The sequence below is a fragment of the Lucilia sericata genome, unplaced genomic scaffold, assembly GCF_015586225.1.
Source record: "Lucilia sericata isolate MDLA Ls3-8-SP2 unplaced genomic scaffold, ASM1558622v1 Contig000000F_arrow, whole genome shotgun sequence".
NCBI classification, from domain to species: domain Eukaryota; kingdom Metazoa; phylum Arthropoda; class Insecta; order Diptera; family Calliphoridae; genus Lucilia; species Lucilia sericata.
In genome coordinates, this window is record NW_023994042.1 from 3,866,580 (window position 1) to 3,886,676 (window position 20,097).

At 26.7% G+C, this 20,097-nt stretch overlaps 1 protein-coding gene across 2 annotated transcripts in view; it reads right to left on the reverse strand.

The window, feature by feature from the left end:
- Positions 1–344: 344 nt before the first annotated feature.
- The window catches only part of LOC119610211 (LIM/homeobox protein Awh), a 36,809-nt gene continuing 17,056 nt past the window's right edge, over positions 345–20,097 (reverse strand). Inside the window, exons 2-6 of one of the 2 annotated variants that reach the window (XM_037965373.1) lie at positions 6,587–6,768; positions 2,851–3,068; positions 1,254–1,487; positions 866–991; positions 345–629 (exon numbers count right to left, since the gene is read on the reverse strand). In XM_037965373.1, the coding sequence (XP_037821301.1) occupies positions 568–629; positions 866–991; positions 1,254–1,487; positions 2,851–3,068; positions 6,587–6,768 (822 nt within the window). In that variant the 3' untranslated portion in view covers positions 345–567. The remainder of the gene's footprint in view (positions 630–865; positions 992–1,253; positions 1,488–2,850; positions 3,069–6,586; positions 6,769–20,097) is intronic. The other variant, XM_037965437.1, reaches the window with a different exon arrangement.

Consider the following 20,097-nt stretch of genomic DNA (forward strand, 5'->3'; position numbering starts at 1 on the left):
GCCGAATCTTTTCATTCAATTGCAAGATATCTGCAAATTTGGAATCGTTACATGCAAAAGTGCCTCGTATGTTTGTATGTGTATGTTTGTATTAGTATATGTACATAATTAATTAATTTTAATAAAAACTTAACTGAATTAATTAATATAAGAAATTTTACTAATTTTGTTTTTTAATTACTTTTCTTATTTGCAAATTTCCATTCCATAGAAAATTATATATTTTTCTTTTGCACTTTACTTTTATAATTTACATATACATACATATGTACGTATGTATCTAATCTTATCAAGAAGAAGTAAAATAAATAGAAAATTTGAGCAAGATGTTGGAGTGATTTTTGTTTTTTTTTTTTTTTCGATGAATTATAGAATTTTGTGCGATAAATTGATTTCTAGTATTCTTAAGAATTGGACGATTTTTTTTTGCAATTTTGACTAGGTTTAGGACGTTATTTATATTTTTTTGTTTTTGTCTCCTTAAAATATTTTAAATATTTAGTATTTGTTTTTGCAAACAAAAGGAAAGAAATAATTGCTCTAATGGGGTTTAAAAGAATCAATAAGTCACACTTCGCTTTGCATACAATGCACACTGGAGTCTTGTGATAATTCATCCATAGAAGATTCTGTAAAAAATAAAAATAAAAAATATGTTGTAGAATGTATACATACTATTAAAGGACATACATATAATTTCAAAAGAAAAAAACAACTATTATAAATATATTTTATGATGCAAATATTGGTATTAAGTGAAAGCTAAGAATCTGTACAATAATATTATTTATTTATCTTAATTGGACATATATTTTCTGACTCACACCATTTCGATTTTGTTAGAATTTTGAAATTGAAAACTTACCATGTGGCGGATATAATCCCGTTTTATTGCCGTTCATTTGCATGGGATTTTGACCGTTATTCTGAAATGAATACGTCAGCTGCAGGTTGATATGGCGGGCAAAAGAGTTACCTTCAGGTTCTCGCACTAAAATCAAAAATATGTTGGAGAAAATATTTCTATAAGTATCACTATTTTAAATCACAATTGAAATACAGAATAATTTAACATTTAACCAACTTTTATATACAATAAACATGCTAATTAATTTAAAAATTTAGTTTAGAAGAAATACGTATAAAGGAAATGATGTATAGAAGTGTCTACATGTGTATACTACATGTCAAAGTTCATGCAAATAATGCAGTTGCAATGACAACTAATCTACCACTACCACAACACTACTTACTTTTATTCTTACCAGCATGTATGTGTTTTTTCTGACGTGCTCGCGAATTTTGAAACCAAACTTGCGTCACACGTTTACTCAGACCCGTCACCGAAGCAATTCTTTCCAAATCCTGTCCATCTGGATTACTGTCAATTTGAAAATTGGCCTGTAACACTTGCAACTGCTCTTCTGTGAATGTAGTACGAACACGTTTCGTTTTGCTCTTGTGATAACCATCACCATCACAGCCATCTATTGGGAAATATTAAACAATAAAGAAAATATATTAATATGTTATTAATTCAACTAAACATTCATATTTTAACATAAAAAAATAAATATTTTAAATAAATACTTAATAGTCGAATAACCATTAATATATCATTCGGGATGAACTTATAAAAGTAATAGTTTCTTAATGACATATGTAGGTACTTTGCGTGTTTAAAAATTAAGCTTTGTCTTTTGACCTTCCAACAAATAAAATGTTTCGAATGCCAATATAGCAAAAATACTAAATCATATTTTTAGTTGCCAAAATCCAATAGTAAAGAAATTAAAATACAAAATTCAAAGAAATATTTCAAATTAAAGACACAAAGGTTAATACTAGTTCCATATGAATGGTTATTTATTGTCAAGTGAAGCAGTCAATAAATACGAACTACATATGTACATGTGTACGTATATTGTGGATTACAAATTAAAAATCAAATTAATGTTTTTTATCACTGATCAAAAATAAAAACAAACTACATCTACATATAGTAAACAATCTTATTTAGATGCATACTTTAAAAATACACTGCAAGAAAACATTTTAAATCTCTTCCGTTTCCATGTAAAAAACTATTTTTTAACAATGAAAGAAATTTGTTAACTTTTTATCACTTAGATGTTAACTAGTAAGGGAAAAAAACTCTACTGCGGCAGTACATTTAATTTTCTCAGTGTATACGCAGTTTTGTACAAGTTGTTCTTTTATTTCATGAATTCATGTAGAATTGTTTCCTTGATATAAAGAGTAAATTTAATATTTACTGTTGTAGAATTGTTGTGGTTTACTTGGTTTACAAGTGAAGCACGTTTGTTGTCAACTTGTTGGCTAAATGGCTGGCTGGTTGACTGACTAACTGACATGAAAACTTTAGCAGTGGCGTTGGTTGTATGGACAGACGGATGAATGGATGGCAAACTAACTGAGTGAATGACTGACTGCTTGGTTGGTTGGTTGGTTGAATGGATGGCGTCAACAATTTATTGTTCTTGGCGTTATTATTGCGCTTGTTGTTCTTATTATTACTGCTATTTTTTATACTTTCGACTTTGTTTAGTTTCGCTTTAGTTATGAATGACATGGTTTTTGTCAGATTCCGACATTTATGTATTTGTACGTGGCTAAAATAAGTTAGAATGAAATCTTGGCCAAAATAAGCGCATGTCATTCACACATAATTCGTCATTCGATAAGGTAAGCCTACAGCTACCGTAAGTATTGAAGACTTATACGTACATACATATGTGTGTGTGTGTTCAACCAAATAATATTTACAATACAAAACCGATATAGCCAACATATGGCACCCCCAGTACATGCTGGAAAACTTTTACTTACCGTCACTTGATGTAGTGCCACCTTCTACTGTTTCCAAATAGTGGGCTTTACACAGCACTCGATCTTCCATGAGTGCAAACTGTTCGCCTGTCGATAGCTGTCGACCACATTGATCACAAGCAAAGCAGGCTAAGTGGAAAACTAAATCGCGGGCTCGCCGCACCCAGTCGGAAGCTGAAATACCACGGCAGCATTTTGAACATTTTGCACCAAAGTTTCTGCAAATTGAAAACAAATAAAATGGATTAATGTTTTAGTAAATAAAAAAGTTATATATTGTAAATGTATATGTGTATTTAAAATTTCCTGTAAGATCTTGTAGCTTAAACGCGACTTATATTCTTAATATTTAAAAATGAAAATTGAGTATGTGACTTGATTTTACTGCAGACAAACGGCACTTGTCAGACACCGGAAGTGTAATTTATCATTTTACTCTATCAGCTTCTTTGTTACTTTATCGGTCTTTCAAGTGTTAAAATACGTGTGACAAATATCAAAGTTTTTCAAATGAATTGCAGTTTCGTATGTGTTTGCTTATGTATGCTGTTTTGAAAGTTTTAAAACACTTTTCAGAAAAAAAATTATAATTTAAACTTAAAATTCTTAAGTTGAAAAGTAAATATTTTTACAGCATCTCTTATAGACATTTGTTTGTGTATTTTTGTTGTTATTTTATAATTTATGTTCTTTTCATAAATGTTGATGAAAATATGGAACTAACTAACTCTCTATAGGTAGTTCTGTCGAATGTATGTCTGTCCGTTTGTATTCATTGGATACACTTATAAGGTAAAGTAATAAGTTGTTGCTGTTATTATTGTTGTTGGTGTAATGTTTATCTTTGGTTTTATGTCATTGTACACGTACGTTCAACGTACATACATACGTACATATGTATGTATGTACATACCGACCAACGGTGTGAATGTTCGTCGTCTAGTTCACTTTGTCCGTTCAATGGTTAATAAAATAAACACATTGGGGGACATGAAGCATACATCCGATGTTGACAAGTCATGCCTGGATTCAATTGAAAACAACGAATCAATGAAAAGTCATCTTTTAAGATCCAAACTAAATGACAACTAATAAAAACAACAGCAACAAAAAAAAAAACACAGCATAAAAGTGTAGCAATAAGTCTTGCAGTTTAATACCCAACAATATCAATTCCAGTCGATTTTAATATTTTTATTTTTTTTCCTTTTTTGATTGTTTATTTTATTTACGACTTTTAAATATTTTCTCTTTTTCATCAATTTATCAATTTAATCATCATCATCATCAACTGCAAGTAAGTACATAAATATTGTGACAATTGAATTGAATATTAGATTTTATATCGAATGGGTTTTATTTGCTTTACGGATTATAAAACCAACTGTTTGGAAAAATTAAACTAAATAAATGTTTGAAATATTGAGAAAATAGTGAAAAGTATTATTATTATTTTTATAATATTGTCGTTACGAGCAGCTTCCAATTCGAAATTGTAAAAATTTTCTTTTATTTTTGTTTGTCATCGAATGTGGGAAAATGTTTCAACAGACACCTGAACATACATGCTGGTTAAATGTTTTACTGTTATAGTAACTGAATTACATTTTATTTTAATTATAAATAAAAATATTATTAAGTTTTTCTTTATTTGTTTTAAAAATTATCTGTTGGCACATTATTTACATACAGTGAATCAATTAAGTAATTTGCCTATGTAAAATTTTATAAATTTTAAGAAAAAACTTTATCTGAACAATTATTTTAGGCAAAATAAAACAATTTGCTTGTTGTATTTTTTAAAGAATATCTTATATTTTAATTTTCTACCATAAAAAGTAAAATCGTGATATTAATTAACGAGATTTTTGATAAAAGGTGAACGTATTGTTAATTTTTAAGGTCAATAAAGTATTTTGCTTTTTTAGGTTTTTTGTTCATTTTTTTAATATTGCTGCATTATTTTATAAAATTTAATATTTTTATTACTCCTATATATTAGAATAACATTTTTTAGATATTTTAGTAGTGGAACGACTAAGTTTGGACATTTCTTAACCGATTTATTATCCTATATACCTATAAGAATTTTTCAATATTTGACTTAACATGAAATCTACCATTTCTTTGATTTAATTTCGAAAATAATAAGCAATTTTGAATTGGATACATGATATATTAGGAAATCAATGGATTTGGATCTAGAAAAAAATATTAGTGGGGTATAAATCTATAGATTATAACAAAAATAATCTGGGATTTTGGTCATTTTGTATTGATAAACAAAAACTACATTGTGGAACCCCATCCATTTGGGGAGTACTGTGTGAATTTTATTTAGAGTTGTATAATATTGATTCTTATTCAATAAAGCTAACACTAAGTACCATCCTAGCCACTCTAAGTATGGGGATATCACCGTATACCACTATAGAACTATTACATGCTAGAATTTTGATATTCTACCTCATATTTTGAATGCATTATTTTATGAATAAAATACAGTAGGCGTAGCTGGATTTGGATAGTTATTCTTGATTTATAAGTGTATGTATTAGCTGAAAAATATTGCTTTTGTGGATCTTAGGTGATGAGAACCGCCTCTATTTATAAATATCTAAATTAAGTATTTTTCCCGTACCACACGATAGTTCACTTTATATTGTTTCCAAGCAACCTAAGGTCTGTTTAGGGGTTTAAATTTAAACATAGTGTTCTTTTAAGTTCGTATATGGACTTTGGAGAAGATAAATGAGGACTTCAATGGTTTTAGCTTGGATACAAGTCGCTCTCCTTTGACAGTTAAAGATTTTTAAAGACAACTCAGTGCGTTTTTTTTAATAATTCTTTGTGTTATTTCATCAATTACTATATTTTTTATTTTTTAATGATTGATTAAACATCTTATAACTGAATTTCATTGATTTATACTTGTTCTAAAAATCTAAACTAATTTTTTATATTGGAATTGCCTCATTATTTCCCTTTAAACATTTTCAACGCAAATAACTACACAGTTTCATACAATAAGGATATGATTTTTGAAAATTACAATTGAAAAATACTTAACTCGTGTCCTTTTAACAATAAAACAATAAATTCCAAAAAGCAATTAAAAAATAATTTGAAAAACCCAACGAAATTAACTGGAAACTTCAATATGCAAAATACTTTATTGACGTGAAAATTCTGATGAAAAATAATAAAATGCAACAACAAATGCACTAACATTTTTATTTTAATATTTTTTTCTTGGTTTTCCCATTCTACACAATCTCTATTTTCAATTGGAAAACATAAATTTACTTTTTACCTGTTTTTTTGGATTTTATTTATGAACAAAAAACAAAATTCTCTTAAAAAAAGGTAGGCAAAAAACTTAGTTGATTCACTGTACATATATGTATGGTAGTAGTTACTTAACTGCTTACTTGTAAATATTGAAAGGTTTGATATATAATACTCAGTTTTAGTAATTGTATATCAAAATGGAACCTTTAAAGTATTTCATCCCTACTTTACTCTGGTATACTAAAGTAACCAATGACTTCCTATCTTGTTGTCAAAAATATATAAAAATAGTACTCCTTGTAAAGCTTCTAGGTATTTAAAGAAAATATTCTTAAAATTTACAAGCAAACAAATAGCTTCTTGCAAGAAAAAACTAGGATTTTGTTGACTGTTTAATTTGGGTAAAAGGAAAAAAAACATCAAAGAAATAAAATTTTCTACTCACTTGCTGTAATCAGCCTTACAATAAACTTGTCTTTCACGTATAAAACATGACTGTTGACGATCCAAGGGACACATACACATGCAACACCGAAGACAGTTAGCATGCCACGAACAGCCACCAACCTCTAGATAGAATCTATCCGAGATTGGTTCCCCACACGCTGCGCAGGAACGCAGCTCAGTCTGCAAAGAAAATTTAAAAATATAAAAACAAAAATTATAACAAAGTTTAATCGAAAAGAAATAAAAAAAATTTGGCAACAAAATGAATTCATCTACATAAATTAATCTGATAAACACACTCCCAATGAGAGAGTGTAGTAGTGGCACGAAGATACAAAGGGAATCTATATACATATTCATTTTTAAATGTTTATTATTTGTTTCAAATAAATATTTCGTAATTTTTTTCTTTTTGTCTTAAAGAAACAAACAAAACAAAATATTAAAATATTTATATTTTTTTCTTTAATTCAGCTGCAAATTTTACATAAATTAAGTAAATTTTTAGTTAAAAAAAAACAAAGTTTATCATAAATCACTTTTGAAATATTTTACATTATCAAAAGGGCATTTAAATAAAGCGATTTGAATAAAATAGAGTTTTAATAAATAAAATTAAAATTCACATTTTACCAAAAAAACTATAAATCTATTTTGTTTTTTTTTTTTTTTTGATTCGACTTGGAAATTTTAGCCGCTCTGGCTTCTGTTTGTTAATGGTAAAATTAATTTCAATTTTTTCTTTTTTTTAATTAAAATTTTTTTTCAAACTTTATTTTTGTTTTGAAAAGTTATAAAAAAAAGACAAAAAAAAAATTAAATGACAATAACACAAGATCAAAAGAAGTTTCAAAACATTCAAAAGAAATGTATTGAAATGCAAAAACCGATCATTGCTTAAAATTAATGAAATGGATGTAGGAGAAAATTTAAATACACGTTTATTTTTTTATATTTAATGTCCAAAGAATATATTCAGAACTTTTGTCTGACAATAAGAAATAGATTAAGTTTCGAATTCCATTAAAATCGAACCTAATTGATTTAAATTTACATAATTTATGTTGAATTTAGTTACAAATTAATGGACAAATTGATTTTTAACTACTATTCAACAAATTTATTTAAAAAGTTTAAGGAAAACTAAAAAGATTAACTGGTATTTATTTTTTATTATTTTTTTTTTTTTTGTTTAGTAGGTCATTGTTTATTTCTTAAAATTATGAAAAATCATTATAAATGGAATTTTATTTCAATATAGTTGAAATTAGAATATATTTTTTTCAAAATAATCCGAAATATTCTGTCAGTCTAAGATTTATAAATACAATCAGATGATCACAAAGTTGTTTCCATGATTTAATATTTTTTCTAACATATATGTATATATCCTGACGAATGACTGAATAGAACAGGGAATTACAATTTATTAAATAGTTGCCCAATTCATAATCGGTTTTGCATCGTTTTATCGTAGTTTGTCATACAAATTGTTTAAACAATAATAAAAAAAATACTACGATACAACGATACACGTCGATTGTGAATTGGGTAAATGTTTATTCAGAACCTTTTTATGTAACAATTGCAAAACTTCATTCATATCACTAAATGTTGATTAAACATTTTTTTCAGAATTTATTTGCAAATACATACATATGTACATATATGTAAATATACATACATATGTACGTATTTACATATAATATATAAATTTAAAAATGTACCCATGAATTTATGCAAAAAAAAAATCGCAATTATTGACATTTTATATAATCATGACAAATAAAACTAAATTAAGCTTAAATATTGTCGCAAAACAAATATTAATATTTGTAAAATTGTGGAAAAAATCTGAAATATTAGGAATGTAACCAAAATTTGATATTACCAATACTCAATACTGTTTAGATAGAGCCGTTTAGCAAAAATATCCAAATTTAAAGGTTATTGCCCTAATATACATACATATGTACCAGGGTTGGCAAATGGAATTTTTAAATTGTACAAAACAGCATTCTGATTGTACCAAATCAATTTTATTTTAAATTGTATATCAATAAGAAGCATTTTCAAAATTAACAGTTCATTTGTATTAGTCCATGGCCTCCCTATGGACTAGGTAATAGACTAGTCTATAGAATAGACATTAGAGTTGTATACTGACTAGTCTATGGAAAAGAATGTATATTAGCACATAGACAAATTCCTAGAGTAGATAGTAGAATAGTCTATAGACTAGGCAACGGACCACTCTAAAGACTATATAATATACTAATCTATAGAATAGTCCGAAAGTAATCCAAATGCTATTTCATATACTAGTCCCTAGACTAATTTATAAACTAGACCATAGAAAAGTCATTAGACTAGATCAAAGTATGGTAAAAAGTACTTTAAACGTCTATTATTTAAATTTTTAGCGGTATCTTTGTTAAAAGTTTTACTGCTTGTCTGGTTGTAATCTCTTCAAGAATTCTAAACAATATCAGGGAAAATACTTAAACAAGAATTGCATTTTGCCTCTTCTGAAGTTTAGTAAAAATTTTACCGAAGTTGGTAGTGCTTTGAATTTGGTGTCAGAAGTACAATTTAAGAATATTTTTTCAAATGGAAATAAATTTAAAATTGTACAAAATGGGTCAGTGGTGTACCATTGTACTTTTTAGGATTGAATTGTACCAAAAAAAGTACAATTGTACCAATTTTGCCAACCCTGATATGTACCCACACAAAGTAAATACATATGTAAATGTATAAATAACTAATTTTTTATTTGCTTTATTTTAGTTTAATTATTTACAATATTCTATTGGTCAGAAATTATATAATGCAATAATGCAGGATGAAATTTTTCATTCGACGGTAATGACTTTGAACATAAAAAATATAATTATTCTAATAAACATAATCGATATACATATGTACATATCGTCCCCTGAATTGTTAAAGAACGTAACAACTCTTTTAAAAATTTTACACTAACTAAAATGAAACTAAAATTACACAGGCCAACGAAATGAAGGTTTGTGAAAACTTTTAAAAAATTTGGACTATTTTTAATGTATTTTTATCTGCTGAAACCGAATCTGAAATCTATTTTTTTCTATCCATCCACCATTTACTCACAAAATGAGATCGAATATTTTGTTCATATATTACGCACATTTTATATAATTATAAAAATATATTTACGTTTAAGGGTTAATTTGAATATTTTCGTTGTCATCATAAATACGGGTCTTCATTATATATTTATCCTAAGTTTCATTCAAATCAGTTGAAAACAAAATAATATTTCACTATGGATTGAAGAGCATTTTCCAATATTGCATAGCTTGAGTTTGACTTTCACAGTTTATGAGTTAATACTATTCGATTTTACTAAAACTTCAGATATAAGTATGTGTCATAGGTATTATCTTAAATTGTATTATCTAAAAAATTTTATATAAAATGGACAACAGTAAAGAATAAAACCTGTTTTCGAAAAATGTTTACCAAAAAATTATTTTCTCCGTAATCTACAAAATATATCGACCTAATTTCTTTACTATTTTATTTCCTTCTTTATTGTCCATAAGTCACGTAGGAGAATTTCCCAAAATTTTAAAATTTGCTTAACAAAATTGCTAAAAGTTTGAAACTGGATTTTTGAAACAGCCGTCTGAAGGGGTTTCTATTTATGACTATACACCAAATACGGTTTACGCTATCTAATGGGGATAAAAACACACATTTAAGTTAACAGGAATGTATTTAACATAATGACATAGTTTTATAAGAATATTTCCCAGATAAGTGTTTTGGGACACTAAGGGATCGGAGGAATTTTTAAAAACTTTTACCAATTTTTGTGTTTTATATCTTATTGGAACGATAATTGAATATATATTTCAATTATTTTCTTTTCAATTCAAAAATATAAACTAAGTGGTAAAATTTTTCCAAAAACCACTTTTGACTTCAGAGCCGTGGCACCACTAGTTAACGTGGTCCTATTGCGCGAAATTTTTCCAAAATGCATTTTTATAACTTTAGGCATGGATTATTTTTTTGTTACGCCCTTTTTGCATAAATAAATATAAACATTAATTTGTTTAAATGAAATATTTTCCAATTTTCAAATTTTATAATGGAAATCTATATAATTTTTCTGAATTACTTCTATATAATTTGTTGCATTTTAATTTTATTTAATTAAATGTAAAATTTTCTATAAACAAAACTAACAAAAGAAAATACTAACATTTTTATATCGTTATAAAATCAAGTGCTAAAAATATGAAGATTTAATAGTATTTTATACGCTTCCAGCGTTATAAACTTTGAATATATTTTAGAGATACATACATATGTATGTATGTATTTATAGATGAAAATAAAACTTTATAAAGCCTTTGGCATTCTCACGGTATTTATGTGAGTATATAATATTTTGTCGTATATGATGATCATATAATTTTATATTTGAAATAACTTTATTATTATTTTTTTTTAAGATTTCAAATTTTGATAGAGATTTTTTTCTCAGTACCTTTTGTAACACTTCATGACAAATCATAATAAAATCTTAAACTTTTTACAATTCATTTCTCTTGCTACCTCTTGCCCCTCACAATAAAAAAAGATCTTATACAAATCTATGTGTATATCTTTGACAGTTGTCGCGTCAATGTTATTATTTGGTTTTGGTTATTTATGATTTATTTTGTTGTTTCTCTTTTCTGAAGATTTTATTTGTACGACAAGTTGCGGCCCAGTCATTATTGATGGGATCTCTCAATTTGCACAAACAGTCAAAGATTATAAACAAAACACTGCCTCAACTTGTAGTCTTATAAAAATCATCGATCCATCGATCAATTGATCTTATGTGTAACCAAAGATGACAGTCAGACACCATCCATGAATAATAAAAGATGATGTAGTTTTTTTTATTTATATTTTGGTTTATTGTTTTTACTTTTTCACGGTGAATTTTTACATTTTAAAAATTTTTTTCTTCATTGTCTTCGACAGTCTTTGGCTTAAATTCAAATACTATGGTTTAACAAAAAAAATCTATAAAGGAAAAAGTAGCAATACAGTAGCATAAATCTATATATCGTAGTTATTGTCATACACACATACATACATATGTAGCTACTTATGTATTTAAAAAGTCATATACCGGGAAATTGAATTGTTCGGAGTATTTGGACGATTTATTTATAAGGCCCGAAAATGGTCAAATAAAACATATGGGCAATTCCATGAAAAGGTAAACCACGACTGAAAAAATAAAACCCCTATAACTTTAGAATTTTTGAAGATAATTCAACAAAAATTGTTATATGATCTTTTGTAGCACCAAAGAAAAATCCCACCCCAAAATTTTATGAGGATCGGTCCATATTTGACCCCGGTCGCCATATAACTTCTGTTTTTTATTTTTATCTATAAATTGCTTAAATATGTATATAGGTTGGCCATGTCCGACTATACTTTCCTACTCCTTTTTATTTGTTGATGTGTGTGTGCATATTTTTCCAAAATATATATTTTATAACCTAAAAAAAAAAATATCACATACACATGTGTCACGTACGATATTCAAAAATTTTTATTATAAAATTATATTAATTTTTTTTATTTAAAAATTATGGATTACGAATGAAAAATATGTCGCATAGTGTAAGAAATTAAAACAAAAAAGATACACCTACAGAATTCGCAGATTTTCGTAAATATTTACATGTACTTTAAAAACATTTCCGATTTTTGTCACGTATGATATCGCCATATTTTAATCCATATTTTGGAAAACAAGATTCCGAATGGGATGATTCCTTTTGCAAATATAGTATTCTCAGAATGGAGCAGAATGTCAATATTGTTTTCCAATTTTTACCAAATCTATACCACTCTGAAGGCGTCACATACAACCGTATGGAATTGCCCATATGTATGTATGTATAAATGTCTAAAAATGCTTTATTTAATATAGAACAATTTTCATATTGGAAAAATTCGATATCGAATTTTACAATTATGCTGAAATTAATAAATTTCAAAATTTCTATCTACCTATTTATGTCTGAATAATTTATACGATTCGTATCTGCGGGATACCATTTACTGCAGCGTTTTCTTTGTTTTAAATTGAGACGTTGTCTTTCCGTATGTTTGTCTGTAAATTTATTGGTCAGAACATCAATAATATTTATTGTTGCAATAACGTCTATATAACAAACAAAAAATTCCTGAAACTATAAAAGTGTTGCGCAAGGTGCAAAATTCAATTTATGACCATTTACAACATGTTTATTTGAGTTTCTACTATCAACATATTTTTTAATTAAAATAAAATCCATTGTACAATTTTTCTCATTATTTCAATTTAATACTAAATGCTATTTTGTTTTAAAGTAAAAATTTTTTAGAGTTGTAAATGTATATATTTTTAAAGTAGAAGGATCGTTTGTAACACATGATGGATGGGTTAAATTTAAGGACAGTTTTATTATAAATGATAATATGGTCTAAAGGATCAACCTTAAAGAACTCGCTTTAGACATTCATTTCATAATTTACTATTTTAATTCTTAAAAGAATACATATTTAATGAAAATATGTTGTAAAAGTTATATTAGTTACAACTACATTTGAAAAAAATTATATAATAAATTTTCTATTTATTTAAATACCGTCGGCTATTGCATTTCGAGAGAAAAACCCTAAAATTTGTTTTTGCAAATTAAACAAAAAATATGCACCATTAAAAACTGACAATAACAACTAAATAAACAATTAAAAATAAATAATATTTTGCAAATACAGTCGGCAAAAGATAAAAAGATTTTCAAACATAACAGAAGAAAGAAATTACCATTTTTTGTCATTTTTTTAATTTTACAAAAAAACCTCTTTAAGTAGCAAATAAATGAAAAATTGCCGACAAATTAAGTTCAATAAATAATATTTGTTTGTCTTAAAAAAAAAAAATACTAAACACATACAACTTAACTTTAAGAACATTGAACAACGAAAAAAAGAGTAATAATATAACAAATAAAACAGCCATTAATATAAAATGAAAAACACGAAACAACTGTTTAAATAAAAATGTGATCTCTGATTAAATGTTACTAAAATTGATGTTAAAAAATGTTTAAATAAAAAAACCAAACAAAAATACATATGCAAATATTTTGAATTTAATCGCAAAAGAAATTTTAAAGTTTCTGTGCGTAATCTGGTAAGTTGCTGGCAAATTTATTCATAATGTAACAAATATACACTCAAACACTTTTAACGAGTATTTATTATTGCACTCTAGTGTCTCATGATTTAATATGAAGTTATAAATTAGTTTAATTATAAGATTTACTAAAAAATAAAAATAAATATTTATTAATATGCTAAATATATTGAAATAAAGATTATTTGAAATATAGACGATAGAAACTAGTAGTTTGTTCATATCTATTTATAAGTCTGTTTTTTTTTTTTTTTTGTAAATATGTTTAAAATCTCTATATATCTTTAGATTATGTAAATTTGTATGTTTGTTTTTTTATTTTCTTCCAATTTAAAACTGTTTGTGAAAGTTAAAAAATTTGTTTATTTCCATATTTTGTGTGTTTTATTCTTTATTTAAAAGGGATTATCGTTTGAAGGTATGAAAATATCAAACTTTTATATATCTTCTTATGACATGCTTAATAATTGTTAAACTATTTGAAAATACTGGCAGCCGTTCTAGATGCGATCGTTTGCGAAACTTACACACTCTCCGTGTGTGAACTAAAAGCTATGAAGTCGAGAGAAGCTGCAAAAATTATTGTGGGAAATAAATACGTATTTCCTACTGACGGCAGTACCGTATACCAGAGAAAATAAAGGAGTCACTCAATAAACAAAATGAAAGTGTCTATACTCTATCATCTCGACAATCATTCGAAATGATTTCTATGCACATTCATAAATGATGGCAAATAAATTTACAACAATTAAGATAACCTTGTATGTAATATCAGTTTACTAAATATGAATAAATTACATAATCCATATGTAACTAATTTATGTAAAATATTTACACTAACCATGTATATGTACATTACAGTATATGGACTCATAAATATAACATACAGTGGCAAGCATATCTGGATACATATCAATCAAGTTTATATTTAATTATCATGAATTTAATTTTGTTTTCTTTTTATATTGTTTTACTGAATATTTTAAATTAAAAACCTCATTATTTTTCTTTTATTTTATTGGTTTTATTGCATTTTTAAGTCTTATTTGCTAAACATGTATGCAGATTTGCTCGCTACTGTACATTGTATATACCATAGTTATTACATACAAACAAGAATTTGTGCGTAATATTTACAAATTATTTGTTTATTATCATGTTACAATGTAATATTTGTTTATTTGTTAGTGTATTTACGAATAGAAAGGACAAATAGAACAATATACAAACAAATAACTTTTCAATTAGACGACTTTACACTATTAAGTAGCCATATACATACATATGTATATGTATGTATGTACATATGTATGTACATATGTATGTATATAAGAATGTTTGTTTCAATGTGAATATTTCATTTGTGTACATACATACGCATTCTATTTATCTACCTTTAATTTGTACAAAGAAAGTAACACAATTTAAGTAGAAAACTACTACTAATTCTTAATTATGTTCATATGTATGTATTTATTACCAGTTCGGCGAATGTATACATACTTACATGTATAGATATCATATTGTTCATAAAACACTGAAAATGTTTACGGTGTTATGAACAGCATGTGAAAAATGTCAAAATTATTTATGACATTAAACAAACGTACATACATTTATACACTCAAATTTAGTATTAAAACAAGTCCTTGTGAATAGTTTTATGTTGGTACGTATGTAAGTATCTGTGTGTATTGTCTGTAATTGTTTTTGAATTCCTAGTTTATTATCTACAAATACCACAAAACCACTACCAGTGTCACCATCACAAAATTATTAATAAAATAGAAATAGAAGTGAATAAACGAAATAAATACAAAGACTTGAAAAGTACCCCTAAATATGCAATTCGTAATAAATACAAATTATTTGAAATGGGTACGGTACGTATACGTACATTGTATCTGTTTTGTTCACCCGTAAACTGCAAATAAAAACATGCAGACTGCAAACGAAAAAAACATTATACTATACGTGCAAGGCCCCATAAAAAGGGACTGAGGTAAAATACACTAAACATAGAGAACACATTCAATTGCTAACTAAAATATTTACTATACAACTATGTATCAGTGATGTTTAAATTATACCATTGCAACTTAAAAACTTATTGAATATTTTCTACTTAATGAAACAATTTTCGATCATTTATTAATTACGTGTAATGCAAAATTTTAAAAACTAATTTCATGAAGCGTTAACAAATGTTAAACTGTATTTTTTGTGAATTTCAAATATTTTTTACTAATTAGAATAAATTGATTAATTTTAAGTTTAAAGAAAACAATTGAAAGAGACTTTTTGAAATTGGATCGAACTGTAGTTTTTTTTTTCGGTCAATGGGTTTACTGATCTATTGAACCCGGATTATCTTAACTTTATCAATTTGATAATCTTGGGATATATAAAAGACTTTTTCAGAATTAAATCAATCTGCTCTGAACTTATTTATTTTAAAATTTTGTTGAATAATTTTTGTAACTTTTATAAAACCAAAGAAAAAATACCATGTTTTTGAATTGTACTAAAATAGGTACAATTGAATAAATATTTTCCCTGTTATATACATATAAGTACATACGTATGAATGTACCTAATACATACCCATGTTGTCTGACTTTTATAAACATGAAAAACTGACTGCAAATATAAGGACAGAATACATCCTGTACACATAGTAAGTATAAACTACTAAAGTATGAAAATATCCCTGCACTTTTGAGTAGATGTCCCGAATAAGTTATTTTATGATTAGATAAGTCGCTATGTGACTATTTACTTTAACATATTTCAGTTCTAAAGATATGTATAGATGGTTGTCAGATCTTACAACGTTGGCAGAAAAATGTTCAGAAAATGCCTAACAATCGTGTGTGCTTACAATTTTTATCTTGCAAGGTTGTTTGAAAAAGCATTGTCTGTATATAGTTAAACAATATTATTGTCAGACAATTTTTATTGTAAGATGTGCGAATTTTATGCATCTGACAATGGAACCATTGCCAGATAAATGTTTTATATTGGCAACACGGTGTATTAAAATAACATATACACGGTGTATACAATTTTTATTGGCAGATAAAATTATTGTCTGGCAATGAAATTGTAAGATTTTCTTACAATCGTCTAAACTGACAACTTACCTATTGTTAACAATTTTTCATTGACAGTGCGATGACAGAGCATTGCCATCATATTGCCAGATTTACCAACGTTGTAAGATCTGACAACCGTGTATACATAGCTTAAGATAAAATTGACAATTGACTAAATAAAAATACTAAGGAACTTTAGAAAGGATTTCCTTCTACATTACAAACAGGACATATCAAATGGTCTAATGATATAAAAATGGGACACACTAACTCCTGGTAAAACTGCTGGCATAGTACATACATATGTATGTATATGAGCAACGTTGTATTGTTTACAATATGGAAACCGTCAAAAATTTTGTTGAATGTGTAAGTGTGTGTGTGTGTCAAATTCAAAACAGTCACATCCATACATGCGCCGTATTTAAGTACATTTGAATTGTGGCAAATATTATTCAAACTTTTGTCCGTTAAACAAACAGACATGCATACATAAACATACATACATATGCAACCTCATAGAAGTGTACATTCAAATTGTCATTCATTTGAGTGTCGTTTAGTTGTAAGTTAACCACATTTTTTGGTCTAACTAAATGACTATACGCATAGAAGGTTTAGAATATACGAAAGAAACCTAAATTCTAAAATTTGAAAATAACATATTCAATTCATAGGCACATAGCCTTGACACCCTAATTTTTTCAATATTTTAAAAGTATGTATTGTATTTTTGCTATGCTTTTCGTCCTCCCATTTTCTACTATATAAATGTATATTATGTATACGTACATACATACATACATACATACATCCATATCGTATTTTTTACATATTTTTGTTATAGAAATATTGTATTCATACATATGTATGTGTATATTTGTCAGTTATGAGATTGCGCGCTGTCACTTTCATTCAACTTTTTTTTACTACATATTTTTCAAATGTCTACATATGCTACATGTACATAAATACATAGTTACACAGATGAATAGGTAGGTATGTGTATTTATTACGTCTGTTTACATGCGTTGATAAAAGGGTAAATTTTGTCTGTTGTACGATGGCTTTTAATATGAGATTTGTTGCAAAAATAAATAAGACCATTCGTCGTTATATTTGATATTTGGTGCCTTTTAAAAATCCATGTTAACTTTTACGTGACATGTAGGTAGACTTTAAATAGACACAATTTAAATTTTATTCTACTTGTTAACCGTACTCGTACATATGTGTCACAAATCGCCAAAGAAAATCAAGGTTGAACTTTAACGAATTTAATTTTAAATAGTCGAGAGTGTTTTGTTTTTTATATATGAGATTGTAGGTACGATACGTATATTTGTACATAATTAATTGTATATTTTGAAAAATAATTTATTTATTTTGGTAATTCATGTTAAAGCCTAAGTCCTAAGTGACAGCAACGTTCGAAAATTGTCGCCTGTTTTTAAATCGACAATTACAATGAAGATATTCTTTTAGTTATATAATCAGGTTCAATGCGTGTAAATTAGCCAAACCTATAAACCGACTATGTAAATTTGTTATTTAACTGTAAAACTGTTTTGCTATTGAGGCCAATCAGATGACGGAATTTAGTAAACATTTTTTAATAGTTAAAAATTTTATAAAGCAGAGTTATTGATTCTGAATGATACTGTAAACTAGTCCATTGACCTGTGGAAATATGTAAAAACCTAGCAAGTTAATTTAAATAGTTCAAAGATCTATCACAGAATGACAAAGTTTTATTTGAATCCTTCTATAACATCACCATGTTAAGATAGATAGATAACAGGTGCTGAAGAGTTAGTCACGTGTCTGAGATAGTTCCCTTAACTCTAGGGAATAAATAAACAATTTTTGCATTCAACGGACTAAATAAAGGCAGACATTAGTACTACGTCCTAATCACAATGAGTAATATGTAGTTTTATTTATTATTTCAGGAAATTCCGCAATATTTTTTTAATATTATTTGCACTTGAAAAATAATTGTAATTTCATTTCTTGAGTTGTTTCTAGTATTTTATGGTGTAATGTCCGCATTCATGCCCATAGTTTTTAAATATTTTTTATTTATTTATATAAATAGTAAATTTTATATTTTATTATGGGTAGTAATTTTTTTCTACACTGTCGTTTATCAGATTCTGTGTGTGTGTGTGAGTGTGATTGTATCTGATAAATGTGTAAATATTCTTAAAATGTATTTCGTTGGATTTTCGTTTTTTTAGATTTAAACATAAACAGAAGGTAAGATTGTACATTTTATTGACCACATAAGCCGTTCGTGTTGACAACATTTTATTGTAGTTGGCTTGTTGATGATGATGATGATTTTTTTCTTCTCTTGGTTGCTTTCGTAGTGTAGCGGGATTACAAGTAACATTGGGATGCTGATGGCTAAAAAGTTTATAGCTTTTTTTAGTTTGATTTTAAGAAGTAAAATTTATACATTTTAGAGTTGTTGATAAACAGGGTTTTGTTAAGATTCTTCTTATATTTTTTTATAAAATCTTACGTTTTATGACTTTCTTCTCTCGGACCAACTGACACAAGCGCTCAAACACTTAAATAATATGAATTGAAATGAAACAAAAATTTACATATTTTGGTTGTTGACTTTAGCGGCCTCAACATTTGAAATTTAAGTTTGTATTGTTGTTATTGATATGATGTGATGTGTGTTTCTTAAAAATTTCAGTTAACTGTTGTTCTAAATATTTTCCCACAAAGATTAAAATCAAAAACAACTTAAAAAAAAAATAAAATAAAGTTCAACTATACAAATCTGAGATACTGTGTCGTTATATTGGTATTTTATTCTAATTTATTTTAGATAGAAAGGTGCGTTTCTAAAGAAAATCTAACATAAAACAGGTGGCAACACCTAATTTGCATTTACAAAAAATGTTACAATATTAAATATCAAAGTGGCGCATACACTTGAAATCAATCCACAACAACTTCTGCAGCTAAAACAAAACAACAACACAATACTATACAGCAGGCAGCTCTTTGTTGCATGCACATGCAACTACATACATACATACATACATCTCTATAACTGGAAACAATTTTCATGTTGTAGATATCCATAAAATTAAAAAAATAGTATCTACAAACAAAGTATGTAGTAGATTTTGTATTTATATTTTTTTA